Source organism: Callospermophilus lateralis, chromosome 7, assembly GCF_048772815.1.
Source record: "Callospermophilus lateralis isolate mCalLat2 chromosome 7, mCalLat2.hap1, whole genome shotgun sequence".
Classification (NCBI taxonomy): domain Eukaryota; kingdom Metazoa; phylum Chordata; class Mammalia; order Rodentia; family Sciuridae; genus Callospermophilus; species Callospermophilus lateralis.
The window spans coordinates 47,156,649-47,184,610 of NC_135311.1; the positions used below are offsets into that span (position 1 = coordinate 47,156,649).

The window sequence follows — 27,962 nt, forward strand, 5'->3', positions numbered from 1 at the left end:
GCTACAACACTCTCAGGTACCAGGTAGCGGCCCCCCACCTCCCGGACAGCTACGGGTCCTGGCGGGAAAGGAACATTCCCGGAACCGCCTCCCGAAGCGGCGAGGCGCTACGCATGCGCAGAGGCCGGACCGGTCCCACCCCGGATTCATTCCGGCGGTTCGGGTTTCCCGGGAGGCTCCACTTCTTCCGCTTTCGCGGAGAACTCCGCAACCCTGGGCGTGGATCGAAGTTTCAGAGCTGCGGGGCGTTTATTCTTTCTGCTGCAAAGGCGTTGTCGCAGCGGGCCAGGCCCCAGGGCGCCACCCATGGCGGGGCAGCGGGTGGAGGTCGACGGCGGGATCTTGGAAGGGGTGAGTGTGCAGCCCGAGGCCGAGCGGCTGGGCGCTGGTTGGGGACCGGAGCTTTCACGGCCGACGTTCTTACGCCTTCTCTTCGCCCCCCATCGTTCCAGGGCGGCCAGATCCTCAGGGTCTCCACAGCCCTCAGCTGTGTCCTGGGCCTCCCCTTGCGGGTGCAGAAGATCCGGGCGGGCCGCAGCACGCCAGGCTTGAGGTAATCGCGGCGGCAGAGAGCTGGACCGTGGAGTCGGGGGTCGCGGGGCCGGGCTGCGAGCGCGAGCGTCGCCGACCTGGTGGTCTGAGTGTAGCCCGGGAGGTCGCGGTCGGTCGGCCTTGTGTCCTGAGAGCGGGTCCTGAGGGGTGGCCCTTGGACTTCGTTGTCCAGACAGTGGCCAGATTGTGCGGTCGTTTATAGCCAAAATAAGGAGTCTCAAAGAAACCCCTAAAGTGATGCCTACTAGGAGGTAGTCTAAGTGCATACAAACCAAAGAGGTAGCTCCGACGCTGAGGATGGGGCACTTATTGTGGTTAGATCTTGCTGTTTCCTTGCCGTTGCAGTTTTATAAATATCATAAAATGTGGGGATATAGGCAGTCTGAATGCACACGTTTTGATGCAGTATTATGACCTGAAGGCCTCAACATTTATCTGGACTGGAAATGATTCGAGATTTGTGTGATGGGCAACTGGAGGGGGCAGCAATTGGTTCAACTGAAGTAACCTTCACACCAGAGAAGATCAAAGGTGGAATCCACACAGCAGATACCAAGACAGCAGGGTATGTATACCTTGAGATCTGTTTAGGTATGGGTTTTGCATTCAGATCTAGGTTCTACCACTTACTATGCAAGTTGCTTAACCTCTTTGAACTTCAGTTTTCTCAGTTCTTTTTTTTTTTTTTTTGAGTTTTTCATCAGGTTAAATTTTTTTCTTTTTTAAAATTTTTTATTTTAATTTGTTATATATGACAGCAAACTGCATTACAATTCATATTACACATATAGAGCACAATTTTTCATATCTCTGATTGTATACAAAGTATATTCATACCATTCGTGTCTTCATACAGGTACTTAGGGTAATGATGTCCATCTCATTCCACCATCTTTTTTACCTCCTTGCCCCGTCCCTTCCCCTTCCTCCCCTTTGCCCTATCTAGAGTTCCTGTAATCTTCCCATGTTCCCCCTCCCAACCCCAGCCTCCTCAGTTTTCTTACTTCTAAAGTGTAAATAAAATACCTTTGAGGTTAAAGACAATGAATGTAAAATTTGGGCACCTAATTGAAATGTTATCTTGTATGTAGTATGATATAGCATTTTTATTATTATTTAGAAGTTGAGTGTCACAAATTGACTTTGAGTTTTCACTTTCAGTATTTGCATTATAACTCAAGTTCTTTTCTTATAGTTAATTATAAACCATAGTCTACTACTTTTTTTCTTTTTTTTTTTTAATTTATTTTTTAGGTGTAGATGGACACAACATAATGCCTTTATTTTTATGTGGTGCTGAGGATCGAACCGGGATCCTGCCCGTGCTAGACGAGCGCTCTACCGCTGAGCCACAATCCCAGCCCCATAGTCTACTACTTTCAATGTGGATATTTTTATTGCTTTGTGTGTGTGTGTGGGGGGGGTTGCTGGTCCAACTCATGGCCTTGTGCACACTTAGCTCTACCACTAAGCTATCTACCCCAGCCCTCTGTTGTCTTCTAAGATATACTTATGCAACTCTACTTAGAAATTTTTGGATATAATCGTGATTTTTTCCCCCACTGAGAAATGAATATTTAACAATTAAATTGATCCTTGATAACTTTCTAAGTGCTTCTCCTTTTATTGACAAAATGTGGATAGTAGTTAATTCCTCCCCCCGCAATCCCCCCACTTAGTGATAGGGATTGAACCCAGGAATGCTCTGGGTTAGCACTCTAAGCTACTCTAGTCCTTTTTGGTTTTAGTTTTGATACAGGGTTTTCTTAAGTTGTCCAAGCTGACCTTGAACTTGTGATCCTCCTGCTTCAGCCTTCTGAGTTGCTGGTGTGCTGCTGCACCTGGCTAGCAGTTAATTTTCATGTTACTTCTCTAATCTATTTGACTGGTCACTTTGTGGTGCTAAGGATTGGACCTATTGCCTCATGCATAGGCAAGTTCTCTACCACTGAGCTCCATCCTTTTTATCTATTAGAAGACAATAAAGCAGTAGGGAGCATATCACTAAACGTCCAGGCTTACCTCAACTTCATATCCTCCTGCCTCAGCCTCCTGAGTAGCTGGAATTACAGGCATGTGCCACCATGCCTGACTTTAGCCTTGATTGTGATTACAGGACCTTGTGTTTTCTCAAGTGTCTACTTTATCTACTATTCCTTACTCTTCTCAAATTAAGGTTTTCTTTAGTGTTTTTAGAATCTGATTTTATTGGGGAGAAATTAAATATTTGTTGGATCACTTAGAGAGGATCAATGAGTTGAATAGGTATAAACTATGATTAGTAGTTAACTAAACATTTCCAAGCCCTTTTCTTCCAATTCTAAACACTTTAACAGTCAATAAATATTTATTAATCAGTCAAACTTATTACCAGTGATAGAGACTTTCTAGTTCAGTATGTATGGGCCTTTGTTATAAGAAAGTAAAGATTTTTCTTTTGGTATGTAAAAGCTATATTGGATTACATTTCAAACTATGATCTGCTTATGAGTATTATTACTTTCTCTGTAGAGAAGGGTGATAACAGCTTATTTAGAAAATCTGACCAAATTTTTTATTTTATAAAATACTTCATGTTCTGTGTTCATTTATTGTGATTTCTCACATTATTTGACTATATGGACAGAACTTTTCCATGTGAAATACTCAGCTTTTAGTCTTTGTAAAATATTTTTCTTTGATATCAAACTCTATGATGAGAGAAATTACATCGACCCCCCCCATTTTCCAACTTTATTGAAGTGTAGTTTATAAATAAAATTATGAAGAAGGTATATATCATGATATTTTGATATATATTTATGTTGGTAAATAATCACCAGTCAAGCTAAATAACATTTTCATCACCTTTCGTAATTACCTTTCATATGTGTGTATGTGGTAAGAATACTTAAAATCTGCTGTCTTACAAAATTTTAAGTAAGGCATTACATCTTAACTTGATATTTTGAACAGTGCCTTATGCATGATAACTCAGATAGAAACAGTTGAATATTTCCAGATCTTGACTATTTTGAATGCATTTTCATAAATTGCTATTTTCAAGAATCCTTTTATTTAAAAAAATTGAAGATGGTTTTATTATTTTATTTATTTTTTTGTAAAGAAAAGGATCAGAATTTAGCCAAGATCACCCATCTAATAGTGATGTGTTTTAGTCTTGAATTCAGAGGTTTGCTTATCTTTTTTTTTTTTTTTTAATCATGCTATATAGGAAACTAGGACCTCATTCATGCTAGGCAAGCACTTGAATCAAGGTACATCCCAGCCTCGTTTGCTTATCATTAGAAGCAATTCTTTGTACTGTGAAATACTTTCTTTAAGATTCAGGATTTTACAATTCAGAAACAAATCTCTTTTAACTTTACATTTGGCTATGCTTCAACTAAGTAATATAATAAATTATAATTCAGCTTTTTTTTAAACTTTGAAAAGATAGTGCAGTTAAGCCTGTTTTGCCTTCTCCTTAGGAGTGTGTGCCTCTTGATGCAGGTTTCAATGCCATGTGTTCTGTTTGCTGCTTCTCCATCAGAACTTCATTTGAAAGGTGGAACTAATGCTGAAATGGCACCACAGATCGACTACACAGTGATGGTAAGGGTTTTTGTTGTTAATGACATACTGAGATGATCTCATATATACTTCTGAATATCTATTCTCTATTTAAATATATTCTGAATATTTTGTGTATATTGCTATTTATTCATGATGTCTAGTTCTGCTGTAGGAGAGAGTGGGAAATTGCTTATTTTAGACTTTGTATTATATTTTAGAATAGTATTTATAGTGAATTTTTAAAAAACCAAATGTGATTATTATATAAATTATGTCAGTTATTAGGTAAGTCCACTACTTTATAAATATAGGATTATGATTTAGAAGGGAACTCAAAAAATTTTTAAATGATAATATTTAATGCTGGCGTGCTTATACAACTCATGGGAAAGAAGAGTGGTACAGGTTGAGCATCCCTAATCAGAAAATTTAAAATATAGAATGCTCCAAACTCTAAAACTTTTTGAATACCAACCTGGTGCCACAAGTGGAAAATTCTCCACTTCATGTGGTAGATTGCAGTCAAAACAAAAGATAGACTAAAAATGCTGTATAAAATTACTTTTGGGTTATGTATATAAGGTGTCTATGAAACAAATAAATTTTGTGTTTAGATTTGGGTCTCATACCCAAGATATCTTATTATGTTCATGTACATGTAAAATTGAAAACAGTCTGAAACTCAAAACTCTTTTGATTGTGAGCATTTTGAAAAAGGGATATTCTAAGTTTATTGTGGCATAATTCCTTACAATTAAATTCACCCTTTTTAATGTGCAGTTTGATGATTTTGAATAACAAACATTTATCTGTAAACCAACCACCACAATAAAGATATATAATACTTCCATTACTCTAAAAATTCCCTTATCCCCATATCAGGCAGTCCTGTCCCATAGTCCCTTGGCAACCACTTTTCTGTTTTCAGTCATAGTTTTGCCTTTTTTTTTTTTTTTTTTTAAGAATTTCATGTAAAGGAATAATATTGTTATATAGCCTTTGAGTCTAGTTTTTCATTCGCCTTAGTAAACTTTAGACTCACAGTGTTACTTGTATTAGCAATAAAAACTAAATAGTAAGTATATGAATATGCCAGCTTGTTCATTTAATCATCTGTTGAAGGGCATTTGAGTTGTGTCCAGTTTGAGGCAATTATTATTTTATTTTTTCTGCAGCACTGGAAGATTAAACCCAGGGGTTCTGTACCACTGAGCTATACCCCCAACCCTTTTTATTTTTTGAGACCGGTCTCACTAAATTACCCAGGCTGACCTTGAACTTTTAATTCTGCCTCAGCCTCTCGAAGCACTGGGTTTACGGGTGTGTACCACTGTACCTGGCAGTTTTTGGCATTTATGAATGAAGTTGCTGCCAACATTTATGTTTAAGTTTGGCTTAAACATAAATTTCTAGTTCTCTTGTATACTTAGAAGTAGGATTTCTGGGTTATTATAGTATAAATTTCCAGTTCTCTTGTATACTTAGAAGTAGGATTTTTGGGTTATTATAGTAAGTACATGTATAAATTTATGAGAAACTGCCAAAACTTGTGGCATCCAAAATAGTTATGCTGTTTTGTTCAGCTTTTTCAGTAGTCCATTATGAGAGTTCCAGCTGTTCACCATCCTACCCAGCACTTGACATTCTTAGGTTTTTATTTTTAAAAATTTTCTGCTTCTCTTTTTTATGGTAGTGGGAATTGAACCCAAGGCCTCACATATGCTAGGCAAGCACTATACCACTAAGCTATACTCCTAGGCCTGCCCTTTTTTTGTTTTAACCAAAGTTTAGTAACATCTATACCTCCTGCATACTATGGAGAAAACCTAGAAAAATGAGTAAATCTCTACAGTAGATCTTACAAGTTGCCTTAGACTTCAGGATTAAATATTGTCTTTCTCTGAAACATTGCCAACCTAATGGATAGTATAATATATTTAAAGTCAGTGTTATAGATCATATAATGAAAATTAGTTTCTCTTTAGTTAGTAATTCCACTTCAAGCAAACTATCCTAATAAAATAGTACAAAATGTAGCAAAAGGTGAATGTTAAAGGATTTGAGTAGGGAATTAATATATATCATTATGTAATCATGAAAACTTAGGAAATGGTTAAATAAGTAATGCTCAAATGCCATGCATTTGTTTAAGTTTTATTTCAGAAGAATTTTTATTGTATCAGAAAAATGCTTACACTCTTTTAACATTATATTTGCAGTGAGATTTCAGCTTTATAAAAGAATTGAGAGGGCAGAATAAAGTGTTGTTCACCAGTGCCCCTACTTTTTTTTACAGTGTACAATGTACTGAGAAGGGTCAGTAATGGTTTCTGGAGTAGAATAAACATTGGGTTCAAGTATTCTGAGTTCTGAATTTTTTTTCTCATTAGACTTGCACGGCCCTGATTTATTAAATGTTAAACTTTTAAATTTAGCGAATACAAGTTTTTTTCACTTGAAAAATGGAACTAGTCTATATATTTTGATACTACAGTTTACAATTACTAATTCAGTACAGAGCACTTTTCATTTAATAATTATACTTGTTGAATCAGTGAATATTGGTGGTTGCAATAACAATTTTTTTTTCAGGTCTTCAAGCCAATTGTTGAAAAATTTGGTTTTAATTTTAATTGTGACATCAAAATGAGGTAAGTTACTTATTTCTTTGCCTTTTCCATCTATTATTATGCTAAATTAGCATAGTGGAAAATTTAGACCTTGGAGAACTGTCATTCTAATACACTTAATATATTACCCTTAAAACATTTCTTGTCAAATAATTGTACTTTACAGCTTAAAAACAGTAAGCTGCAAGGGTGTGGAGCCTTGAAAGCAGCTACATGTGATATTTACTTGTTTCTTGGGAGAAATATTTTCAAGGAAATTTCCACATGAAAGCATCTTCATGTCTAATGTTATCCATGCACAGATTAAATGGTCAAGTTGTGCAGACACTTGAGCCAGGCACTGTAGGGTCATAAAAAGATTCTCTTCTATAGTGTGATCAGAATTATTTTTTTAAGAAGCATTTGGGTTTTTTCTTTTTTTAAATCATTTTTAGTTGTAGATGGACACAGTACCTTTATTTCTTTATTTTTATGTAGTGCTAAGGATTGAACCCAGTGCCTTACATATGCTAGGCAAGTGCTCTACTGCTGAGCCCCAGCCCCAGCCCCATTTGGGTTATTTCTTTGTTCTTCTTCTGTTATACAATGACAAGGTTAAATTTCTTGGCATCTCATTTAAGTGCATTGCAATCTTGCTCCAGTTTGCCTTCCTAGCTTCATCCTCTTTCTCCTTTTTTTTCAACTTGTTCTACATTTTAACACCACAATTACATTCTATTCCTTGAACATACTTTGTATCTTTGAAGTTCACATCTTTGTGTTATTCTTTTTCTGTCTTAAAAAATGGGAAATCCTGTTTTTTCTAAATAAAATTTGTGATTTCCTATATGAACTCTCTGTGGCTGTACCTCTATCAGAAGCCATATTTGCACACTGTTGTGGTCCTCCTTACATCCTGTGTTGTATTCTAGTCAACTGTATAAGGGTACCATTGCCCTATTAGATGGAGAACTGCTTGAGGATAGGCACAGTGTCCTTCTCAGCAGCTGAAATGGAATAAATGACTATGAATAATTGAGTTTGGATTCTGTTAGTGTCAGCTATTTATAATCATCAGCTATTTATTTGAGTTCCTACTGTGTACCAAACATTGGGTTAGGACCTGGAAAATAGGAACAAAACTACTCCAGATATCAAGGAACCTATGTTTTAAAACAAACTTGTCAAATAGAACTTTCTACATTGAGAAATGTTCCCTATCTATGCTGTCCAGTATGGTAGTCACTAACCAAATGTAACTACTGGGCACTTAAAACATGGCTAATGCAATTGGGGAATTGAATTGATTTCTAAACTATGTTTAATTTTATTTGCTTCTTTGTTTTTATTAAAACTTTTTTTTTTTTTTTTTAAGGGAACCAGTGATATGCTTCATTGCCCAGACTGTCCATGAACTCATAGGCCCAGAGGATCCTCCTGTCTCAGTCTCTTGAGTAGGAGTAGATGGGACTGTAGGAGAATGCTGACACACTTGGCTTGAGGCTGGCAATTGAACTCAAAGCCTCATGCATGCACCACTGAGCTATACCTCCAGCAATAAATTTTATTTCACTGTAATAGTCACATGCAGCTTGAGGCTACTATATTGAACAGTCCAGACCTAAAATATGATTTAGAACTTTTTCATGAATTGCATATTTGACTATCATTCACATTATTTTAATATAATATTGTGCTTTATTTGTGTCATGCAATTAGTTTATGTGGATATTTATCACACTTTTTATAGGGGCTATTATCCAAAAGGTGGTGGTGAAGTGATTGTTCGGATGTCACCAGTTACACAGTTGAACCCAATAGATTTGACTGATCGTGGCTCTGTGACTAAGATATATGGAAGAGCTTTTGTTGCTGGTGTTCTGCCATTTAAAGTAAGTTGTCTAAATGTTCTTAGAAGTGTGTGCATGCCTTGGTAAGTATCATCTAAATTTTGAAATTATTAGAACTTATTTTTTAATCCATCTTTTCATTAAAAATTTTCTTCAAATTCAGTGCTCACTCTCTAGAAAATCAAGTTTTAAAATGATACATATAAAAATTAATTATTTTATGTGCCTTTAAAGGATTGGAAACAATTGTTCAAATAATCAATAATTAATATTGTATCATTTTGTTTTTTTCTATCTTGCCAAAATAGGTAGCAAAAGATATGGCAGCAGCGGCTGTGAGATGCATCAGAAAGGAGATCAGAGATCTATATGTTAACATCCAACCTGTTCAGGAACCCAAAGACCAAGCATTTGGCAATGGAAATGGAATAATGTGAGAAAATATACTTTCTTAGACATCATTGAGAGCCCTGAAATAGTTACTGTGTTGGTTAGCTTTCCATTGTTATGATGAAATACCTGAGGTTAACAATTTAAAAGGAGAAAAGATTTATTTTAGTTCTTGGTTTCAGAGTTTCAGTCCATTGTTGCTTGGCTTCATTGTTTTTGGGCCTGTGGTGAGGCAGAATATCAAGGCAGGGAGTGCTTGATGGACTAAAGCGTCTCACCTCATTTTCATCAAGAAGCAAAGTGAGAGAGGGAAAGAGAAAGGAAGGGGCTGGGCTCCAGTATCCCCTTGAAGGGCATGCCCCCCTTAACCCATCTTCCTTCTGCTAGGCCCCACCTCCTAAAAGTTCTACCATCTCTCACTAGCATCATCAATTAGCCACCCAGCCTTCAACACCTGGTCTTTGGGGGACTTTTAAGATTCAGGCCGTGAGTGACTGTTATCCTATTTAAATTAAAGATTTCAAGTTTTTGTGCTCATTTGATAGTTTTAAGAAGACATGTTTTTAACGGGATTTCTACCTAAAAACAACAGTATGATGAATTAAGATGATTTTCTGAATTTTTTCTGAGGGTGTTTTGCCTTTTACTGCTCTGTAAGATCCTTGCCCTCTGTATTCATGGGTTCTGCATCCATGGATTCAAATGACCAATTTAAATTTGACCAGACTAAAAAATAACTTTAAAAAAAGCAAAACTGAGTAATGTCGTGCATATTGTAATTCCAGCAGCTTGGGAGGCTGTGGCAGGAGGATCAAGAGTTCAGAGCCAGCCTCAAAAAAAATGAGGTACTTAGTAACTCAGTGAGATCACATCTCTAAATAAAATACATAATAGGGCTGGGGATGTGCCTTAGTGTGTGAGTGCAATCCCTGGTATCCCCCCCCCCCAAAAAAAAAAAAAAAAACAAAAGGAAAGAAAGAAATGAAATTGTGTCTATACTAAACATTTTTTTTTTATCATCAAACACTTTTTTCTTATCGTTCCCTAAACAATACAGCTTAACAACTATTTATATATTGTGTACATTATATTTGGTATTGTAAGTAATCTAGGGATAATTTAAAGTAATAGAGGACAGGTGTAGGTTGTATGTAAATACTATGCTGATTTATATAAAGGACTTGAACATCCTTGGATTTAATCTACAGTGGGGATCCTATAATCCATCCTCCTGAATACTTAGGAATGAACTTAAATGTTAAAGGTAATCAGAAGTTAGGCTTTGAAAGTGATCCTAAGAGAAATGTTTTTAGTTGCTTAAAATACCTCAACTCTGAAATTAACTCACAATGGTAAAGATCACCTTAATAAAGGAATATGATTATTAGTGTTACTCCAATTAGAAGTTATGGTTTTATGTGTTATAAAAATGCTTTGATATTTTTGGATTGTAAAAGTACCGTTATTTTTTGTAGATACTTACATTTCAAATTCTCTTATTCAGAGTTTCTGTTAAAGGGTTTAAACTAAATGCTTACTTTAATAATGTAATGCTATCTAAAAACTATAGAATAAAACCTAAAGTCCTTACGTAAAGACATTTTTTATTAAAAGAAAATTATAAAATTCTGTATAGTACTGTGTGAAATGGTACCACTTTGCACCAAAAATATGATAACTTTCAGGGATACGGACAGGCGGTGGCATCCTTTATCTATGAGTGAACTAGAATTCGTTGTGACTTCTCCCATTCTAGCCCTGAAGGATATTATTGGCTGATGGAGAATGTTAATCAGACTACTCTGTGTAGGAAGAATTTCGCCACTGCAGTGTACTGGCCATGTGTCATTTTGTCTATTTAATGCCGTTTTTCTGTGTCTTATTTACTATAATTTTAGAATGTTTGTAGCCTAAGAGTAATACTTGCTTTTTCCCTATATGTAGAATTATTGCTGAGACATCCACAGGCTGTTTGTTTGCTGGATCATCGCTTGGGAAACGAGGTATAGTTAAATGAAAGTGGGTCCATAGTTCCTACTGCTACTAAAAATTAATTATCTGTCAGGATTGAAATGTTATAGGGAATGATGGATGACAGGTTTAAAAGGCTACTGTTAACTAATTCTTTTTTTTTTTTTTTTTAATTTTAGTTGTAGATGGACACAATACCTTTATTTTTATTTTTTATGTGGTGCTAAGGATTGAACCCAGTGCCTCAAACATGCAAGGCAAGCACTTTGCCACTGAGCTACAACCCCAACCCAGTTAATTAATTCCTAGAGTCAATTAAACTTTAAGTCTTTCACCTATTTTTATACTTTGAAAATTTTTAGACTTATAAGAAAAGTTGAGTGACTAATTCAACTAGTCATCTACACACCCTCACCTAGATTCATTAGTTGTGAACATTTGGTTGTGTGGTATGTGTGCTTCTGAACTGCTTCAATGTAAGTTATAGATACCATGCCTTACTCCTGAATACTGCAGCATATAGATTAAAAAAAAATATCAATATAATCACAGTATTGTTTTCTTTTTAAACATTTATTTTTTAGTTATAGGTGGACACATATCTTTATTTTATTTTTATGTGGTGCTGAGGATCAAACCCATACCACAACCACAACCCCCACAGTATTGTTTTTATACCTGAAGAATTTGTCTATGATATGCAGACACACCAGATGGGTTGTCTCCAAAATGTTCTTTAGAGCAATGTGATATATTTTTGAAGTACAAAATACTTTCTCATTTTTTTTTTTTCTGTTCATGATACTGACATTTTTGAAAAGGCTAGGCCATTTTCTTTCTTTTAGGCCATTTCCTCACAGAATTTCCCACAATTAGGTTTTTTCTGATTATCTCATGATTAGATTATTCATACTTGCTATAAAGGTTCCTTTTCCTTTTACAATCATAAAGTAGTCTGGGATAATACTTAGAGACTATCTGATATTCTGTTTTCATACAACTTTCATCCAGTGGTCTTAATATCTATTGATGTTTCTTCCTTTATCAGTTATTACACTGATAATTAGAAAGTACTGAATATTTGGAGGAAAAATAAATCTGTTTTAAGATTGGCATATTAAGAAGAGGAGATGCATACATTTGTTTGTTACCCAGGGGCACTTTACCACTTAGCTACATTTCCAACTATTTTATTTTGAGACAGGGTCTTGCTAAGTTGCTAAGGCTGGCCTTGAACCTGTGATCCTCCTGCTTCATCCTCCTGAGTCGCTGGGATTACAGGTGTGCATCACTGCATCTGGTGGTTAACATTTAAAGTTCTGCTAGTCAGGCAACTTCTAGTTATTTATGGTAATTAATTGCTTCATCCTACTTTGTAGCATCTTTTTTTTTTTAATATTTATTTTTTAGTTATATTTGGACGCAATACCTTTATTTTATTTATTTGTATGTGGTGCTGAGGATCAAACCCAGGGCCTTGCATGTGCTAGGTAAGCACTTTACCGCTGAGCCACAACCCCAGCCCTACTTTGTAGCATCTTTTAAAAATGCTTATGCTAGCCAAGCATGGTGGCATCTACCTGTTGCCCCAGATACTCAGGAGACTGAGGCAGGAGGATTACAGGTTCAAGAACAGCCTGGGAAATTTAGTGAGATCCTGTCTCAAAACCAAAACAAAAATGCTTCCACTAGCTGTGCTGTTTAACCTCTTTATTAACTATTGAATACAAAATAAATTCAGATGATTTTAGCTTGCTAGATGATTTGATCTATCCACTATAGATCATATAATCAACATAATAGAAGAAGTAAAATCAATATCTCTCTGGGTATGATGTGCAGGCCTATAGTTACTTAGGTTCCTGAGCGAGGCAGGAAGATTCTTAAAGGCTACAAGTTCAAGACCAGCCTGCGTAACATGGTGGGACCCCCATCACTAAAAACAAAGGGAAAACAATCAAAATCTCCAGTCAACTCACATAATGAGTTCTGTATAAATCTCTGCTGTTCACAGTGTGGATGGGAGGCAACAGGAAATCACTATCATCTGGGAGTTTTGTTAGAAATGGGGCCTAACCCAGACCTATTTGAATCTGTGGAGGGTGGAGCTATGGCTCAGTGGTAAAGTCCTTGCCTAGCATGTGTGAGGCTCTGGGTTTGATTCCCTGAAAGTGAGACCTAAGAATTTGTTTTAACAAGTTCTCTAGGTACTTCTAAGGTATCTTGAAGTTTGGGAAGTATTGATCTAAAATATATACTAGTATATATTTACTACCTATTAGGCACAGTGAGGAATCAGTGCAATATTTACAAGTCTTGAGAAGCAAAAATAATGCAAATATAAAGCAGAGAGCAGGAGCAGACATATTATAGATAATAAGTATTTGATGGACATTGGGAAATCTGTGAGTTCTGTTAGTTTTATAATTGGGTACCACAAATGTGCCAAGTACTATGTACTAATTATATATAAGTGAGAGCTACTATGCCTAACTGCTGACGTAGTCTGGTGAAGAAGACAGACCGGTGCTGATAGTGTTATCCCAGGGTACCATAGAGATAAATGCAAAGAAAGAAAAACTAATACTTCCTTGGAGGATGAGTAACTCCAATTCTGCCTTTTGCTATTCATTGATCTTTCATCAGGGGGATAAATAGAAGCCAGGAAGAAAAGTGAGAGCTAAGGTGAATTGGTGCAGCCATCATGGAAAATAGTACAGACATTCCTAAACAAACTAAAAAGACAATTGCCATGTAACCCCGCAGTCCCTTTTCTGAGTATATACCCAAAATAAATGAAATTGCCTCAAAGATTTATCTGTATTCCCATGTTCATTGAAGCATTTTTCATAATAGCCAGAATATGAAAACAACCAAATGTACTTCCATGGATGAATGAATAAAGAAACTGTGGTATATATACACATCAAAATATTATTCAGCCTTAAAATAGGATGGACATGGAGCAAAGTGAAATAAGCTAGATACAGAAAGAAAAATGTTGTATGATCTCACTTACATGTGGAATCTAAAATAAGAAAAGATCAAATATATAGAGAGAAAGTAAGAGTGGTTTACCAGGATGAGGTAAGGGGGAGGAAATGGGGAGCTGTAGGTCAAAGGATACAGAATAATAGATCTGAAGAATGAAACAAGTCCAAAAATCTGGTATACAGCATGAGAACTATAGGTAATTATAGTGAATGGTAGTCAGAATTTTTGTTAAAGGAATAAATTATAGTTACTCTTGTTTTAGGTGGGAGAATGGGTAACCAAGAGATGATATATTAATATGTTTCATTAAAGTAACCATTTTACTGTAAATGTATTTCAAAACATTGCCTTTATATTTAACGGTATATCAGTATTTTAAATATATATTTTTTAGTTGTAGATGGACACAATAGCTTTATTTTGTGTATTTATTTTTATGTGGTGCTGAGGATTATACCTAGTGCCTCATAAGTAAGAGCAAGCACTCTACCACTGATCCACAACCCCAGCCCCTAAATATATATATATTTTTTAAATATTTATTTTTTAGGTGTAATGGACACAACACAATACCTTTTTCATTTTTATTTGGTGCTGAGGATAGAACCCGGGTTTCGCCCGTGCTAGGGGAGCACTCTACCGCTGAACCACAATTTTTTAAAGTGAAGCTAAGGAGCAGGGACATATTCTGTCAATATTTTTTGACAGAAAAAGATGTTTTTCTGTGCTTAAGTAACTGCAGTATATATGATAAGTACAGGGTCTGGGTAGGGGGATGGAGGAATGGAGGATGATGAGAATAGAGAGGTCAACAAGGGCCAGATTTCTTTTTTTTTTTTTGCACTGGGGATTGAACCCAGAGGTGCTTTACCCGACCCCCCTTTTTTTTGGGGGGGGGGTTCTTGGGATTGAACTCAGGGGCACTTAACCACTGAGCCACATCCCCAGCCCTTTTTTTGGATTTTTTGTTTAGAGACAGGTTCTCACTGAGTTACTTAGGGCCTCAATAAATTGCTTAGGATGGCTTTGAACTGAGATTCTTCTGCCTCAGCCTCCTGAGCCGCTGGGATTACAGGCGAGCCACCATGCCTGGCTTACCTAACCCTTTTTATTTTTTGAGACAGTGTCTCATTAAGTTGCTTGGGGTCTCAGTAAGTTGCTGAGGCAGAACTTGTGATACTCATGCCTTAACCTCCTGGGTCACTGAGATTTCAGGCGTGCATCACCGTGCCAAGCTAAAGGCCATATTTTGAAGGGCTATAGGCTACATAAAGGAAATTCAAGTGTCATAATGAAAATATAAGGATTTTAAGGATGGATATGTAAGAGTCTGTTACAACTCAGATCAGACATGGTGAGGTTTTGCAACAAGGAATGCAGTGACTGGTGCCAAAGACATTGAGTACTGATAATCAGGGTATTTAAAAAGGTGAACAATTTGTTGACCAGTTGGATATTGGAGGTATGGGAGGCATTGTGAAGAAAACATTCCAGGTGTCTTAACTTAGGTAACTGGGTACATTTAAATGTGTGAATATAGGAAGTAGAGTTAGTTTGTCATCATTGACAGTAATTTTAGATATGTTGAATTGAGATTGTAAAGAGACCATAACTGTAATTTTAACGCATGCAATGTGTTAACCAGCCCTGAAATTTTTTCTCATATTCTGTCAATATTTTTTTCTCACTTTGTCATATGAGATAATATTTACTTTGAAGTTGTCTTTGGATATCACACTTGCAAAGTGTTCAGTACTGATTTTTATACTTACCGTGTTTGAAGAAGATAGAGACGAGAACAACAGACTTGATGACATTGACTGATTGTCCTCCCTTGTGTCAGGCACCTCAGTTAATGTCATTAGTGAATGCAAGGGCAACTTGGGATCTTCCCTCTCTTAATCTAGGTTCTCTTTATATTAAGGATCTCAGAGATAATGTCATAACTACCATTATCCAGATCCCCTTTTATTTCTGATTTAAATTAACTAGAAAATTACTGGACCCTGAATCCTAATGCCTAAGTATTATTACTAGAAGCAACTTCAGCTGGTTGTCAATGCCAGAATATGTGGTGGAGGCAGGAAGTTGTAGCTAGTCATGATTTTGTAATTGTCTTAGTTACTAAAACAAAAATTTTTATCTTCATTTTCTTATCTGTTACATAAGAGAATTAGCCTAGAGAATCCCTAAAATCCTAAATTTTAGACCTATTATTCTGTATAATGACCCTGGGCTTTCCTTATCTGAAAAATGGTATTGGACCATGATCTGCATATAAGGATCCATTCCAACTTTACTTGATTGGATTGTGAACATAATGTAAGACTGAAGGACTGGAGGTGTAGCTCAGTGGAAGAGCACAAGCAAGGCCATGGGTTCAATTCCCAGCACTGAAAAAAGAAAAAGAAATGAATATTGTTGAATTTGTGTGCTGCTTGATTACTTTTTGGTTTGCGGGTTTTATTTTGGGTTTTGTTTGTTTGTTTGTTTGTTTGTTTGTTTTGGTAGTACTGGCGGTTGAATCCAAGGCCTAATAAGTGCTAGGCAAGCACTCTTCTAGAGAGCTACATTCCCAACCTTATTTGATTACTATTGTCTCGCAGTTAGTTATGTTTTTACTATGGGAGCAAAACAATCTGCATTTCATCTGTACAGAAATTTACTTATAGAAAGCACTTTTCTTTCCTCATTCAGTATATGGTAGGTCATTCAGGGAATCTTTCCAGTGTCCTGAAGTAAGTCCTTTGGCCTTTACTGTTCAGTCTGATGACCATTTTTTAAAGTTTTGTCCTTTTAATAAGCTAGAAGACACCCAAATCGTTGAATATGCATTTTAATTTCCTGTGTTTTAAACCATTAAAGTTGAAACCTTTTTTTTTTTTTTTTAAAGAAACATGCAAAATATGAAAAGACTATTTGTCAATTAGGTAGAAAAGCATTAAAGTTTCAGAAGAAATTAAGATTTTGTTCTTTTTTGGGACAGCATAATACTACCAAACAAAATTCTATTTTCTTCATATGTTCAGTTGTCACAAGCTGTTAGTAATGACTGGTAATAATGTAGATCCATGCATACTATTATTCACTACCAAGGTGGCTGGGTAGGAATGAATATGAATAGCTCTGAGAAATATTTTGCCACTTGACGGAAAACTTCAGTGTGTGTTCTCTCTGGTCCAGGTTGAATATATCTGATACACTTGGATTTTGAATTTTTTCAGTATTTGTGTGTACATAGTGTGATTTCTTGGGGATGGAACCCAAAACCAAATAACAAAATTCATTTATGTTTTATATATATATCATCTACATATAACTTGAAGGTAATTTTATACAATATTTATAATAATTTTGTGCATAATATAGCTTCATGGTGTGAATTTTCTACTTTGGTATGTCAGAGCTCAAAAAGTTTTTAATTTTTGAGCATTTTGGATTTCAGATTTTAGAGGTTAAGAATGTTCAACATGTAAATTATAAAGCTAGGACTTCTTTCTATCTTCCATCCCAGTTTTAGGCATCTTTCAAGGATTAGTTTAGGTCTTGTCTTCTCAAATTATTCTAGAACCTGTAATCTTTTTCTTCTCTGAAACTCCTTTTGGATATACAGTTTATACCCAAAAGTTTATAGAACTTAGCGCTTAACTATTCTTTAATATATAAATACTTTTTATTTTCTTTTTTTTTCTTCTTTGTTAATGTTCCCTTAAGAAAAGAACAGGTAGCATTCGGTTCTTAATACTATTATTATTATTATTATTATTATTATTATTACTATTATTTATTTTTTAGTTTTTGGTGGACACAACATCTTTATTTTACTTTTATGTGGTGCTGAGGAACGAATCCAGCGCCCCGCGCATGCCAGGCTAGCGTGCTACCACTTGAGCCACATCCCCAGCCCCTACCATTATTATTAATACCCTATTATATACTGGTCTTGGTAATAAGTACTTTATAAATATTATTTCTGATTTCTATAACTTTATAATATAGTTGTTAATCATCTTCACTTTTTAAAAGAGGAAAAGGAAAGGGCTAGTAGCGTACTCTGTTAAGTCAAGAAACTGAGGATGTGGCTCAGTGCAACAGCACATACTTAACATATACAAGGCCCTGAGTTCATCACCTCAATCCCAGCAGCAAAGAAAAAAGTGAACATTCATACCAAAATTGAAATCATTCCATATATTTATATAAATACTTGACCAATTGATGATATATAAAAAAATAGTCTTTACTATATTATTATTATAACTGCTATAAGGAAAAACTGAGTTAAAATTATGAAATTTCCACTTTTCTGGGAAATTTTACCAAGATATATGTAATCACATAAATTTGCAAATATAAAATAGAAACAAAATTAGCCACATTCTCATTTTTTAAGAGACATTTTCATTTGTAGCCATGGATTTCATTTAAAGTAGATAATCTTGACTGCAGCCTCAGCTGCTATATGTTGGGGATTATGATAGCTCAGGCTTCAGATTGTGTGAGAAAGTGAAGAGACAAGAACATAACATTTTTGGTATTCTTTATTCTTTATAAACAGGAGTTGAATTTTCCCCTTCTTGTGAGATATCTCTTTCTGATAATTGGCAAAATTGCTAAACAGAATGTGTGGATCCTGTACATTCTCTGGCTTGTAAACCTTGAGTTATGACACTTGTAAACTCTTAAGAACCACACCACATCATTTTGGACCTGTAGCTCTGGCATTCTCAGGGTTTGGGGTCCATCTTCATGTATTGTTTACCTTCAAAGACACGATTAAATGGCTTAGTTGTTTTTTTGTTTTTTTTTTTTAAATAAATAGCCTTAAAAGGGTAATTTGACATTCTACTACTTCTGACAGATTTACTTTGTATTCAGTGTTATACAAAAGATTTAAGGTATGTTCAGAGAGGTCAGAAGTAGAGGAAGGGGTAAATATTCTGACATATTCATAATAAGCTGAAACCTATTTGGATCATTTTTTTTAAGATCATGGAAGCAAGCTCTTTCAATTTTATTTCACTGAAGCTTTATAATTGTAAATTATAAATTGTAAATAGTAATTGGGTTCATCCTAACAAACTCTTAAATGCACAGAAATCAATTTCAGTTCATAATCCCCTCCTTTCCCCTTCTATCTCCCCCACTTCCTCTAGTCTACTAGACTTCCTTTCACTTGTCTGTTAATTTGTATTTGATTGGTTCTTTATGTAAATCTTATCCTTCTTTCCCCCTTTTCCTTATTTGCTTGAGCTTCCACATATAAAAGAAAACATTTGACTTTTGATTTTCTAAGTTTGGCTAATTTCATTTAGCATGATATTCTTCATTTCTACCCATTTACTGGCAAATGACATAATTTCCTTCTTTTTAATGACTGAGTAGAACTCCATTGTGTGTGTGTGTACCACAATTTCTTTCCTTTTTTTTAATACCTTTTATTTATTTATTTTTATGTGGTGCTGAGGATTGAACCCAGCACTTCACATGTACTAGCGCTCTACTGCTGAGCCACAACCCCACCCTGTATACCACAATTTCTTAATTAATTCATAATTATAACTATTAATTAATTCATATTGATAGGCATCTGGATGATTCCATAATTTAGCTATTGTGAATTGTGCTGCTGTAAACATTGATGTGGATGTGCTGTTATCTGCTGATTTTAGATCTTTTGGGAAAAAGCAGTAGGACAGCTGGGTCATATGGTGGTTCCATCCCTAGTTTTTTCAGGAATCTCCAAACTGCTTTCTAAAGTGGTTCCTATTCAGATCTTAAATGGACTAAAACTTTAAAGTAGTTGACCTAAGAATGTTACCTGCTTTTTTTTTTTTTTTTTTTTTAGCTGAAACTTAATTCCCTGGCTTTCTAAAATCCTTTAGTTCTGATAGAATTGTCTGTAGACTAATTATAACTTGTATAAATGCCAAGTTTTAAATTTTACAAAGAGATATACCATTACAAGATCAAAACTTAGTTATAGACTGACTTTATAACTAATACTTTTAAAATAGGCCCACAGCTGCCTCTTTTTTCCTTCTCTAACTCATTCAAAGGTGAAAGGCATTTGTATATGTCAATCTCTTCAAGTAATTAAATAACTAAAGGTCTTGTCCAAAAGGTACTTGAATGAGTTCAAAGGTCTAAAAATGTTATACCACTACTAGCTGATATCAGTTCAACTTTTTGCCTCTCAGTAATTGATCTAGTTTTCTTTTGCATTATGCTTGTCTTAGGTGTAAATGCAGACAAGGTTGGAATTGATGCTGCTGAAATGCTGTTAGCTAATCTTAGACATGGTGGAACTGTGGATGAGTTTCTGCAAGACCAGGTAATGACACTTTTAGCTTGAAAACCTTTCATCCTATTAGATTTGAACATCTGCTAATTGGATCAAATAAAAATTTTGATCATTGACTATTACATATTCATTAGCAAGTCCTATTTTATTACTTTAAAATATTATTCTGGAGTTTATATTCCTAACATTTCAGTCCTCATCCTGTTGTCTATAAAGTTTGACACATTAGCTTCTTTCTTAAAATAATTTCTTTACTTGGACTGAAATAATGTATTTTTCCACCTCACTGGTTCTATGTTCTGGTTTCTTTTGCTAGTTTGTTATCATTTTCTTCTTCTCAACTTCTAAATTTTGAAGAGCCTCTTGATCTATATTCACTCCCTTGGTTATTTTGTCCAGTCTCATGGCTCATCTATTTGCAGACGACTCCCAGATTTATATCACTACCCAGAACACTATTCTTAATTCCTTATTCGTTAGATCTACTATACTTACATCAGTATCTCCACTTGGGCTTATTATATACTTTACTCTCATTGAGAAGGTCCAAATAATACCTTTTTTGTAGTTCACTGTCTTTATATATTTCCTTTCTACCAAAGGAACAATGCTTAGATCAGTGTCTACATTTAGATATTTATTCCTCAGGCTGGGAGTATAGCTCAGTAGTAGAGCACTTACCTACCATGCCCTGTGTTTGATCCCTACTACCATATACACTGGAATAGGAAGAAAAATATTCCTCAAGATTTCTTGATCATTTTTTTTAATGACAGTTTTCCATGTATTCTTACTTCTTGTTCTGGTCTATTCTGTTGTATTCCCAGTAATTCTGTATTAGTTTATTTATTTACCTGTTTTTTTAAAAAATGTTAAAAGTGGGGCATGGTGGCACACACCTGTAATCCCCATGGCTTGGGAGGCTGAGACAAGAGGATTGCTAGTCTAGGTGAGCTAAGTAACTTAGCAAGTCCTTGCCTTAAAATAAAAATTAAAAGGGCGGGGACTGTAACTCAGTGGTAGAGTACCCCTGGATTCAAACCTCAAAAAATAAAATTATTATAAGAGTAGAGGAAATTTGTCATATTTTATATGTTAGTTTGATGAGATAATTGATCTAATTAAATGTATCAACTTCTCCATATTTTATTCTTAGACATTAATTTTAAAAATTCTGTACAGCAAATTGCTGCTAAGCATTTTTATTTCTTTCTTAATTTATTTTTCTAGTTGTAGATGGACAGCTTGCCATATTTTATTTGCTTATTATATTTTAGTTTATTTTATTTGCTTATTTGCTGCTAAGCATTTTTAAACTACATTACAGACTTTTAGTAACAGTTTTCCATCATCTTCTAAGGACTTCTAGAAATCTAAAGAAATATTAATTCTTTTTTAGCCATCTGATTTCTAGTAGTATTTTCATTGTGAATAGCAGAATTATAATTCTGAACATTAGTAAATGTGTGATACTTTTCTTCTTTTTTTTCAATAGCTGATTATTTTCATGGCATTAGCCAATGGAGTTTCCAGAATAAAAACAGGACCAGTTACACTCCATACACAAACTGCTATACATTTTGCTGAACAACTAGCAAAGGTGAGTATTGCATTAGAAAGAGTAATAGGGTCATGGTTTAATAAACATAAAGCCCAATAGTAATTGTAATTACTACTACTCACTGAGTATTTCCTCTGTGGCATTTAGCCAACTCAGCAGTTTATATGAAGCATCTTTATTTTATTTATTTATTTTGGGGGTACTAGGTATTGAACCTAGGGACACCTAAACATTGCACCACACCCTTGGCCCTTTTTTATATTTTTGTTCAGAGACAGGGTCTTGCTGAGTTGTTTAGGGCTCGCTAAGTTGCTGAGGCTGGCTTTGAACTCTCAATCCTTCTGCCTCAGCCTCTGCTGGGATTACAGGAATGCACCACTGTGCCTGGCTCACTGAAGCATCTTATTCTGCATAACCAGATAGGTAGCTATTTATTATTATTATCTTACCTATGAGTAAAGTGAGGCAGAGAATAAATTCTTCAAGGCCATTTACTTTCTTAGTGCAGAGCTGGGCTTTGAGCAAATCTAGACCTCATATTGCAAGCCCTAAAATTCTAAAGAATTCATAGTTGGCTGTGAAGTTAAATATTCATATGAAATTTTAAATGTTTTATTTATTTATTTATCTCATTTGGTTGTTAAAATATTTACTGATATTCTAACATTGATCAATCATCTTAAATTTAGAGGGGTTTAAGCCAGCCTCAGCAACTTAGCAAGGCCTGGGCAACTTAGTAAGACCTATCTCAAAATAAAAAAAATTTTAAAAGGACTGGGGATGAGCCAGGTGCAGTGGCGCACACCTATAATCCCAGCAGCTTGGGAGGCTGAGGCAGTAGGATCAGGAATTCAAAGCCAGCCTCAGCAAAAGCAAGGCACTAAGCAGCTCATTGAGACCTTGTCTCTAAATAAAATAAAAATAGGGCTGGTGATGTGGCTCAGTGGTTGAGTGTCCTTGAGTTCAATCCCCAGTACCAAAGAAAAAAAAAAATACTAGGGATATGGCTCAGGGGTTGATGCCTTTGGGTTCATGTTCTGGTTTCTTTTGCTAGTTTGTTATCATTTTCTTCTTCTCAACTTCTAAATTTTGAAGAGCCTCTTGATCTATATTCACCCCCTTGGTGTGATCTATATTCACTCACTTTACTCATAGGTAAGATAATAATAATAAATAGAAAGTTTGAAAAATAGAGGGAAAAAATGGGCTTTAATTTTGCCTTGCCAATAGACCCACTGTTGACATATAGGTATTTTCCCCCTAACTTAAATTGTTTCCTCTGATGTTTGTAATTAATAGACACCATTTCATTTCTGTTCTTCTCAGTAACGTGTAGCATATTTCTCTTAGTATATTCTCTCTCTCTCTCTCTCTCTTTTTTTTTGGTGCAGTACTGGTACTGAACCAAGGACTAAGATGCATTGCCAGCCCTTTTTATTTTTTATTTTGAGACAGGATCTTGTTTAGTTGACCAGGCTGGACTCAAGTTATAGTATAATTTTATGAAGTGATATAAAATTTATAGCTCAATTTTATGAAGGTGCTTACCTAATTTTTTTTTAAATAAAAATAATGCACACTAGTAAAAATAAGAAATTAAATATTATATATACCAAGTAAAAGCCACTGCTTCTCTACTCTTATTTTTATATAATTCTTAATAACATACACTCTTTTTTGTTATTATAAAGATTAGATAGTTTTGATTAAATTTTAGGTAAGGTCTAAGAGAATTAAAGGCAAGATTTTTTCTGATAAAAAGAGTTAACTCTTTTTAAATTCTATGTATACTTTTTTTGATTTGGTTTTTAATTGGACACAATACCTTTATTTATTTATTTTTATGTGGTGCTGAGGATTTAACCCAGGGCCTCTAATGTGCTACACGAGCACTCTACCCCTAAGCCATAACCCCAGCCTTGTACATATACTATATTTATAATGATTACTTATCTTCTCTTACAGATTAGTAGTAGTTTTAATTATTATAGTTTTCACTTTTTATAGTACTTTGCATACAGTAGACACGTTATTTTAAGTGAATACATAAAGGGAAGTGCTTTGAATAGGAAATTTATAGCTCTCACTTCTTATTTTATTGTATTATGTTTTTAACTGAGTGGCATGAAGATTTCTTTCTTTTTTAAAAAAAAAAATATTTTGTTTTAGTTGTAGTTGGACACAATACCTTTATTTTATTTTTATGTGGTGCTGAGGATTGAACCCAGCGCCCCACCCGTGCTAGGCAAGTGCTCTACCTCTGAGCCACAATCCCAGCCCCTATGAAAGTTTCTTTATATTTTTGTGTCTTAGTGGAGATAGTTTATCTGTAAAATCTGAGACTTGAAGGCCAGGTGCGGTGGCACACTCTTGTAATCTGAGCAACTTGGGAGTCTGAGACAGGAGAATTGCAAGTTCAAAGCCAGCCTCAGCAATGGTGAGGTGCTGAGCAACTCAGTGAGACCCTGTCTCTAAATAAAATACAAAATAGGGCTGGGGATGTGACTCAGTAGTTGAGTGCCCCTGAGTTCAATCCCTGCTACCAAAAAAAAAAAAAAAAATCTGAGATTTGAGTTGAGTGTGGTGTTGCATTTCTGTAATCTTCCAGTGGCTCAGGAAACTGAGACAGGAGGATCACAAGTTCAAGGACAGCCTCAGCAACCTAATGAGGCCCCAAGCAACTTAGTGAGATTCTGTCTCAAAATAAAAATGGCTGGGAATGTCGCTCAATTGTTAAGCTCCCCTGGGTTCCATCCTTGGTACCCCCCCCCCAAAAAAAAAAAAAAATCTGGGACTTGAGCTGGATAGTCTCTTAAGGCTTCTTATAAAGGTTTAAACGTGGACTAGAAATGATTTCCATAACTATTAACTTGCATTTCATGTTTTCATTATGTAGATAATTTGAAAAATACCTGCATATTCAGACAAATACACAAACACACAGGCATAAAAAAAACCCACACACACACACACAAAATTATATAAAAATTTTGGTTATCTAGCTCAGTATTCAGCATTCATTCCCAGTAATTTCAAGTGTCCACTGTGTGTCAGTACACTATCAGTGTAAAACTAAATCTGTACTCAGTTTTGATTTTAAATCAGTTTTGTTAAACTGAATCACACTTGCTTTCAAAATGATCATGTTTCCAGAATACAGTGACAGAGATCAACTGTACTTAACAAGTGAAAAGTACAATGTTAAGCCTAATAAGATAGAAGAAGGTATTAGTCACCACCACCATCCCACCTTACTCCTTTTCTTCTCTGAACTAGATCTTTCTGAGTAATGTATTTAGGGAATTCAATTGGCAAGAAAAATTTAGTGATATTAAATGATAATTTCATACTTGACAGGATAAAAAGTTAAATGTTTGAGTTCTGCATTTTAGACAAATTTTTAGGGAACAGAGAGAGAAGATGCATTATAACCAACAGTTGAGATTTCAAAATTGGTATTTGACTAGGGTTCTCTTCTGGGAGTTTGGGTCCATTAAGCATGAAGTGGAGACCTACCATCCATATTCTAACAGTTCTACAAGAATGTATACCTCTGAGCAGGAACCATCGTTTTAGAACAAAATATGTTTTCTCTAAGCTATTGAATTTGTCATGAATTGTTTCATTTTTGTCTCTGTAGTTTTGAGAAACGGGTGTGATAATCTGCGTACTTATGCTAGAATTATGATCTCTTTATTCTTTTCATATTATTTATATACTAAATATTCTGGTTTCAGGCTAAATTTACTGTGAAGAAATCAGAAGATGAAGAAGATTCCTCTAAAGACACTTATATTATTGAATGCCAAGGAATTGGGATGAGAAATCCAAATCTATAGGGTATTTACCTCTTAAATGATACCTCAGTGATGTATCGCACCAACTTATTTTATGTATACTACAAAACAGCGAATGTTATTAAAGGGCCTGACTAAATTTGGATATGAAATATGTTCTAGATTTACTGAGAATGCTTCATCAAATTAATCTTACTTTAAATATCTCCTGAGATATGGGCAATAAAATGTAAAAATTGATGGATATGTATGATAGTCAATTTCAACATTAAATTATTAAAATATTCTTTATACCTGAAGTAAAGTCAGAGATATAGCTTTGATCAGTAATTTGTGTTCCCAGTAGTTTCCTAATCCAGTTTCACTTTCTGAGATTTCAATTGCCTAGAGTTAGCCCTGGTCCAAAAATATTATATGGAAAATTCCAGACATAAATATTTCACCAATTTTAAATGGCACTTCATTCTGAGTAGCATGATGAAATCTCATACCTTTTGCTGTCCTGATTGGGATGTGAATTACTTGTCTCTGTATTTATATTATATATACCACCTGCCTCTTAATTGCTTAGTAACTGTCTTGGTTATCAGCTATCATAATATTGGAATGCTTTTGTTCATGTAAACCTTATTTTACAGGATAATGGACCCAAGGTACAAGAGTAGGGATTCTGCCCATTTAGATATGCCAAAGAAAAGCTGTAAAGTTCTCTCTTTACATATCATCTCACACCATTGTAAGAGTATATACACTACAGTAAGAGAGAAACCACAATCACATAACTTTTATTTGAAAATACAATCAAGCATTGCTTAATAACAGGGAAACATTCTGGGAAATGTATTGGTAGGCAATTTCATTGTGCAAATGTCATAGATTGTACTTACACAAACACACATAGTATAGGTTAATCATTTGATGCAGCCTCTGGATGCAATAAAGAGACATGGTAAATACAAATGTATGAAGCTGCTGTTAACACAGTATACTGTTTTTACAATAAACTTTATTTTATAACTAGAAGGAGAATAATGTAAAATATGGTATATAAGTATTATCATTTTTTTTCCTTCTTAATACAGTGCCAAGGATTTACGCCAGGGCCTTACACATGCTAAGCAAGTGCTATACCACAGAATTACAATCCACAGCTCTATTATCAAGGATTACATGCAGTACATAATTGTGCTATACTTTTTTACGTCTGATAGCACAGTAGGTTACCACCAGCATCACCACAAATATATGAGTAATGCATTGCACTATAATGTTATGGATATGGTGATAAGAACTTTATGATGGTTCAGATCTGTAATGATCTTAAGGGGCCACTGTAATATATGCTGTCCCTAATTGGTCAAAATGTCATTGAGCAGTGCATCATCTATTGTTTTAATTGCTCTGATTTATTATTAGTTATTGTTGCTAATCTCTTACTGTGCCTAATTGATAAATTAAGCTTTATCATAGGTATGTTTGTATAGAAGGAAAAAAAAACATGTAAATATAGGGTTTTGTACTATCTGCAGTTTTAGGCATTTACTTGGAGGAGTCTTTGAACTTGTCCCCCATGGTTATGGGGGGACTGTTGTGTTGTTTAATCTCTTTGCTGAAATCATATGTAAAGTATAATGAGACAACTTTATATATAAGTGAACTGCTGTATCAATAATAATATTTATTTAAGAGGCATTGTCTCATCCCAATTATATATCCTTCTATCAAGTGGTCACTTGGTAAATGTTGAATTTCAATCTAATGAATATGTTTTGAAAGCCAACAATTAGAGTTGCAAATTTTAACCCTAGTGGTTTGGCCAACTTCAGCCCAAGATGTTTTTTGTTTGGCTTATATTAAAAAATAATTGAGTGGCTTTAGAATGGACTGTGCTTTCATCACTCTATTATTTTATACACAGCCTGTTTCCACATTTAGATGATTTCCTGGTCCCTGTAGGCTGTTGAGGTTGTGACTCAAATGAAACCAGTTAGGTGTATCAGTTTAATACACTGAACAGCGAGGAAGGAATTCATTACAATTTGGGTCTGTCTTGGACCTTATCTAGTGAATAATTCAAATTTAGTTGAAGATGTAAATCCAGAAGATGGTATTATAACACATTCATGGCATCCTGAGTTAGTCTGTATAGAAAAATATTTTTTAAAAAATGCCACGCGCACAGTTGTTATTCTTACGTTTATCAGTGACTGCTATGGCCTTGAAAAGTTTAATTCAGTTTGTTTTAAAGATGATGACAATACTATTACTTGATATTGATATTTTCACAAATTCGTAAGTTTATGAATTGCTCTTTTTTAACAGTTGAGATAAGAGGTATCTTTATATTTTTAGAGTAAACTTTTTTGGAGTAAAACTATA

At 35.0% G+C, this 27,962-nt stretch overlaps 1 protein-coding gene across 2 annotated transcripts; it reads left to right on the top strand.

The window, feature by feature from the left end:
* Positions 1 to 156: 156 nt before the first annotated feature.
* Positions 157 to 27,962, top strand: Rtca (RNA 3'-terminal phosphate cyclase). Of its 2 annotated transcripts, XM_076861674.1 has the most exons (11): positions 157 to 351; positions 453 to 553; positions 974 to 1,117; positions 4,023 to 4,146; positions 6,700 to 6,758; positions 8,467 to 8,608; positions 8,875 to 8,999; positions 10,901 to 10,959; positions 20,161 to 20,255; positions 21,721 to 21,825; positions 25,524 to 27,962. In XM_076861674.1, the coding sequence occupies exons 1-11, from the start codon at positions 307 to 309 to the stop codon at positions 25,623 to 25,625; spliced, it is 1,101 nt and encodes a 366-aa protein (XP_076717789.1). In that variant the 5' UTR covers positions 157 to 306; the 3' UTR covers positions 25,626 to 27,962. The 2 variants fall into 2 exon arrangements, with proteins under 2 accessions (XP_076717789.1, XP_076717790.1); XM_076861675.1 differs by lacking the exon at positions 157 to 351 and having other exon boundaries at positions 465 to 553; positions 959 to 1,117.

Bases quoted from the DNA above. Each gene is read 5' to 3' on its own strand.
- Rtca (XM_076861674.1), top strand. From the start codon at position 307: ATGGCGGGGCAGCGGGTGGAGGTCGACGGCGGGATCTTGGAAGGG. The intron at 554-973 runs GTAATCGCGGCG...TATGACCTGAAG, and splicing joins CGCAGCACGCCAGGCTTGAG to GCCTCAACATTTATCTGGAC. The intron at 8,609-8,874 runs GTAAGTTGTCTA...TTGCCAAAATAG, and splicing joins CTGGTGTTCTGCCATTTAAA to GTAGCAAAAGATATGGCAGC.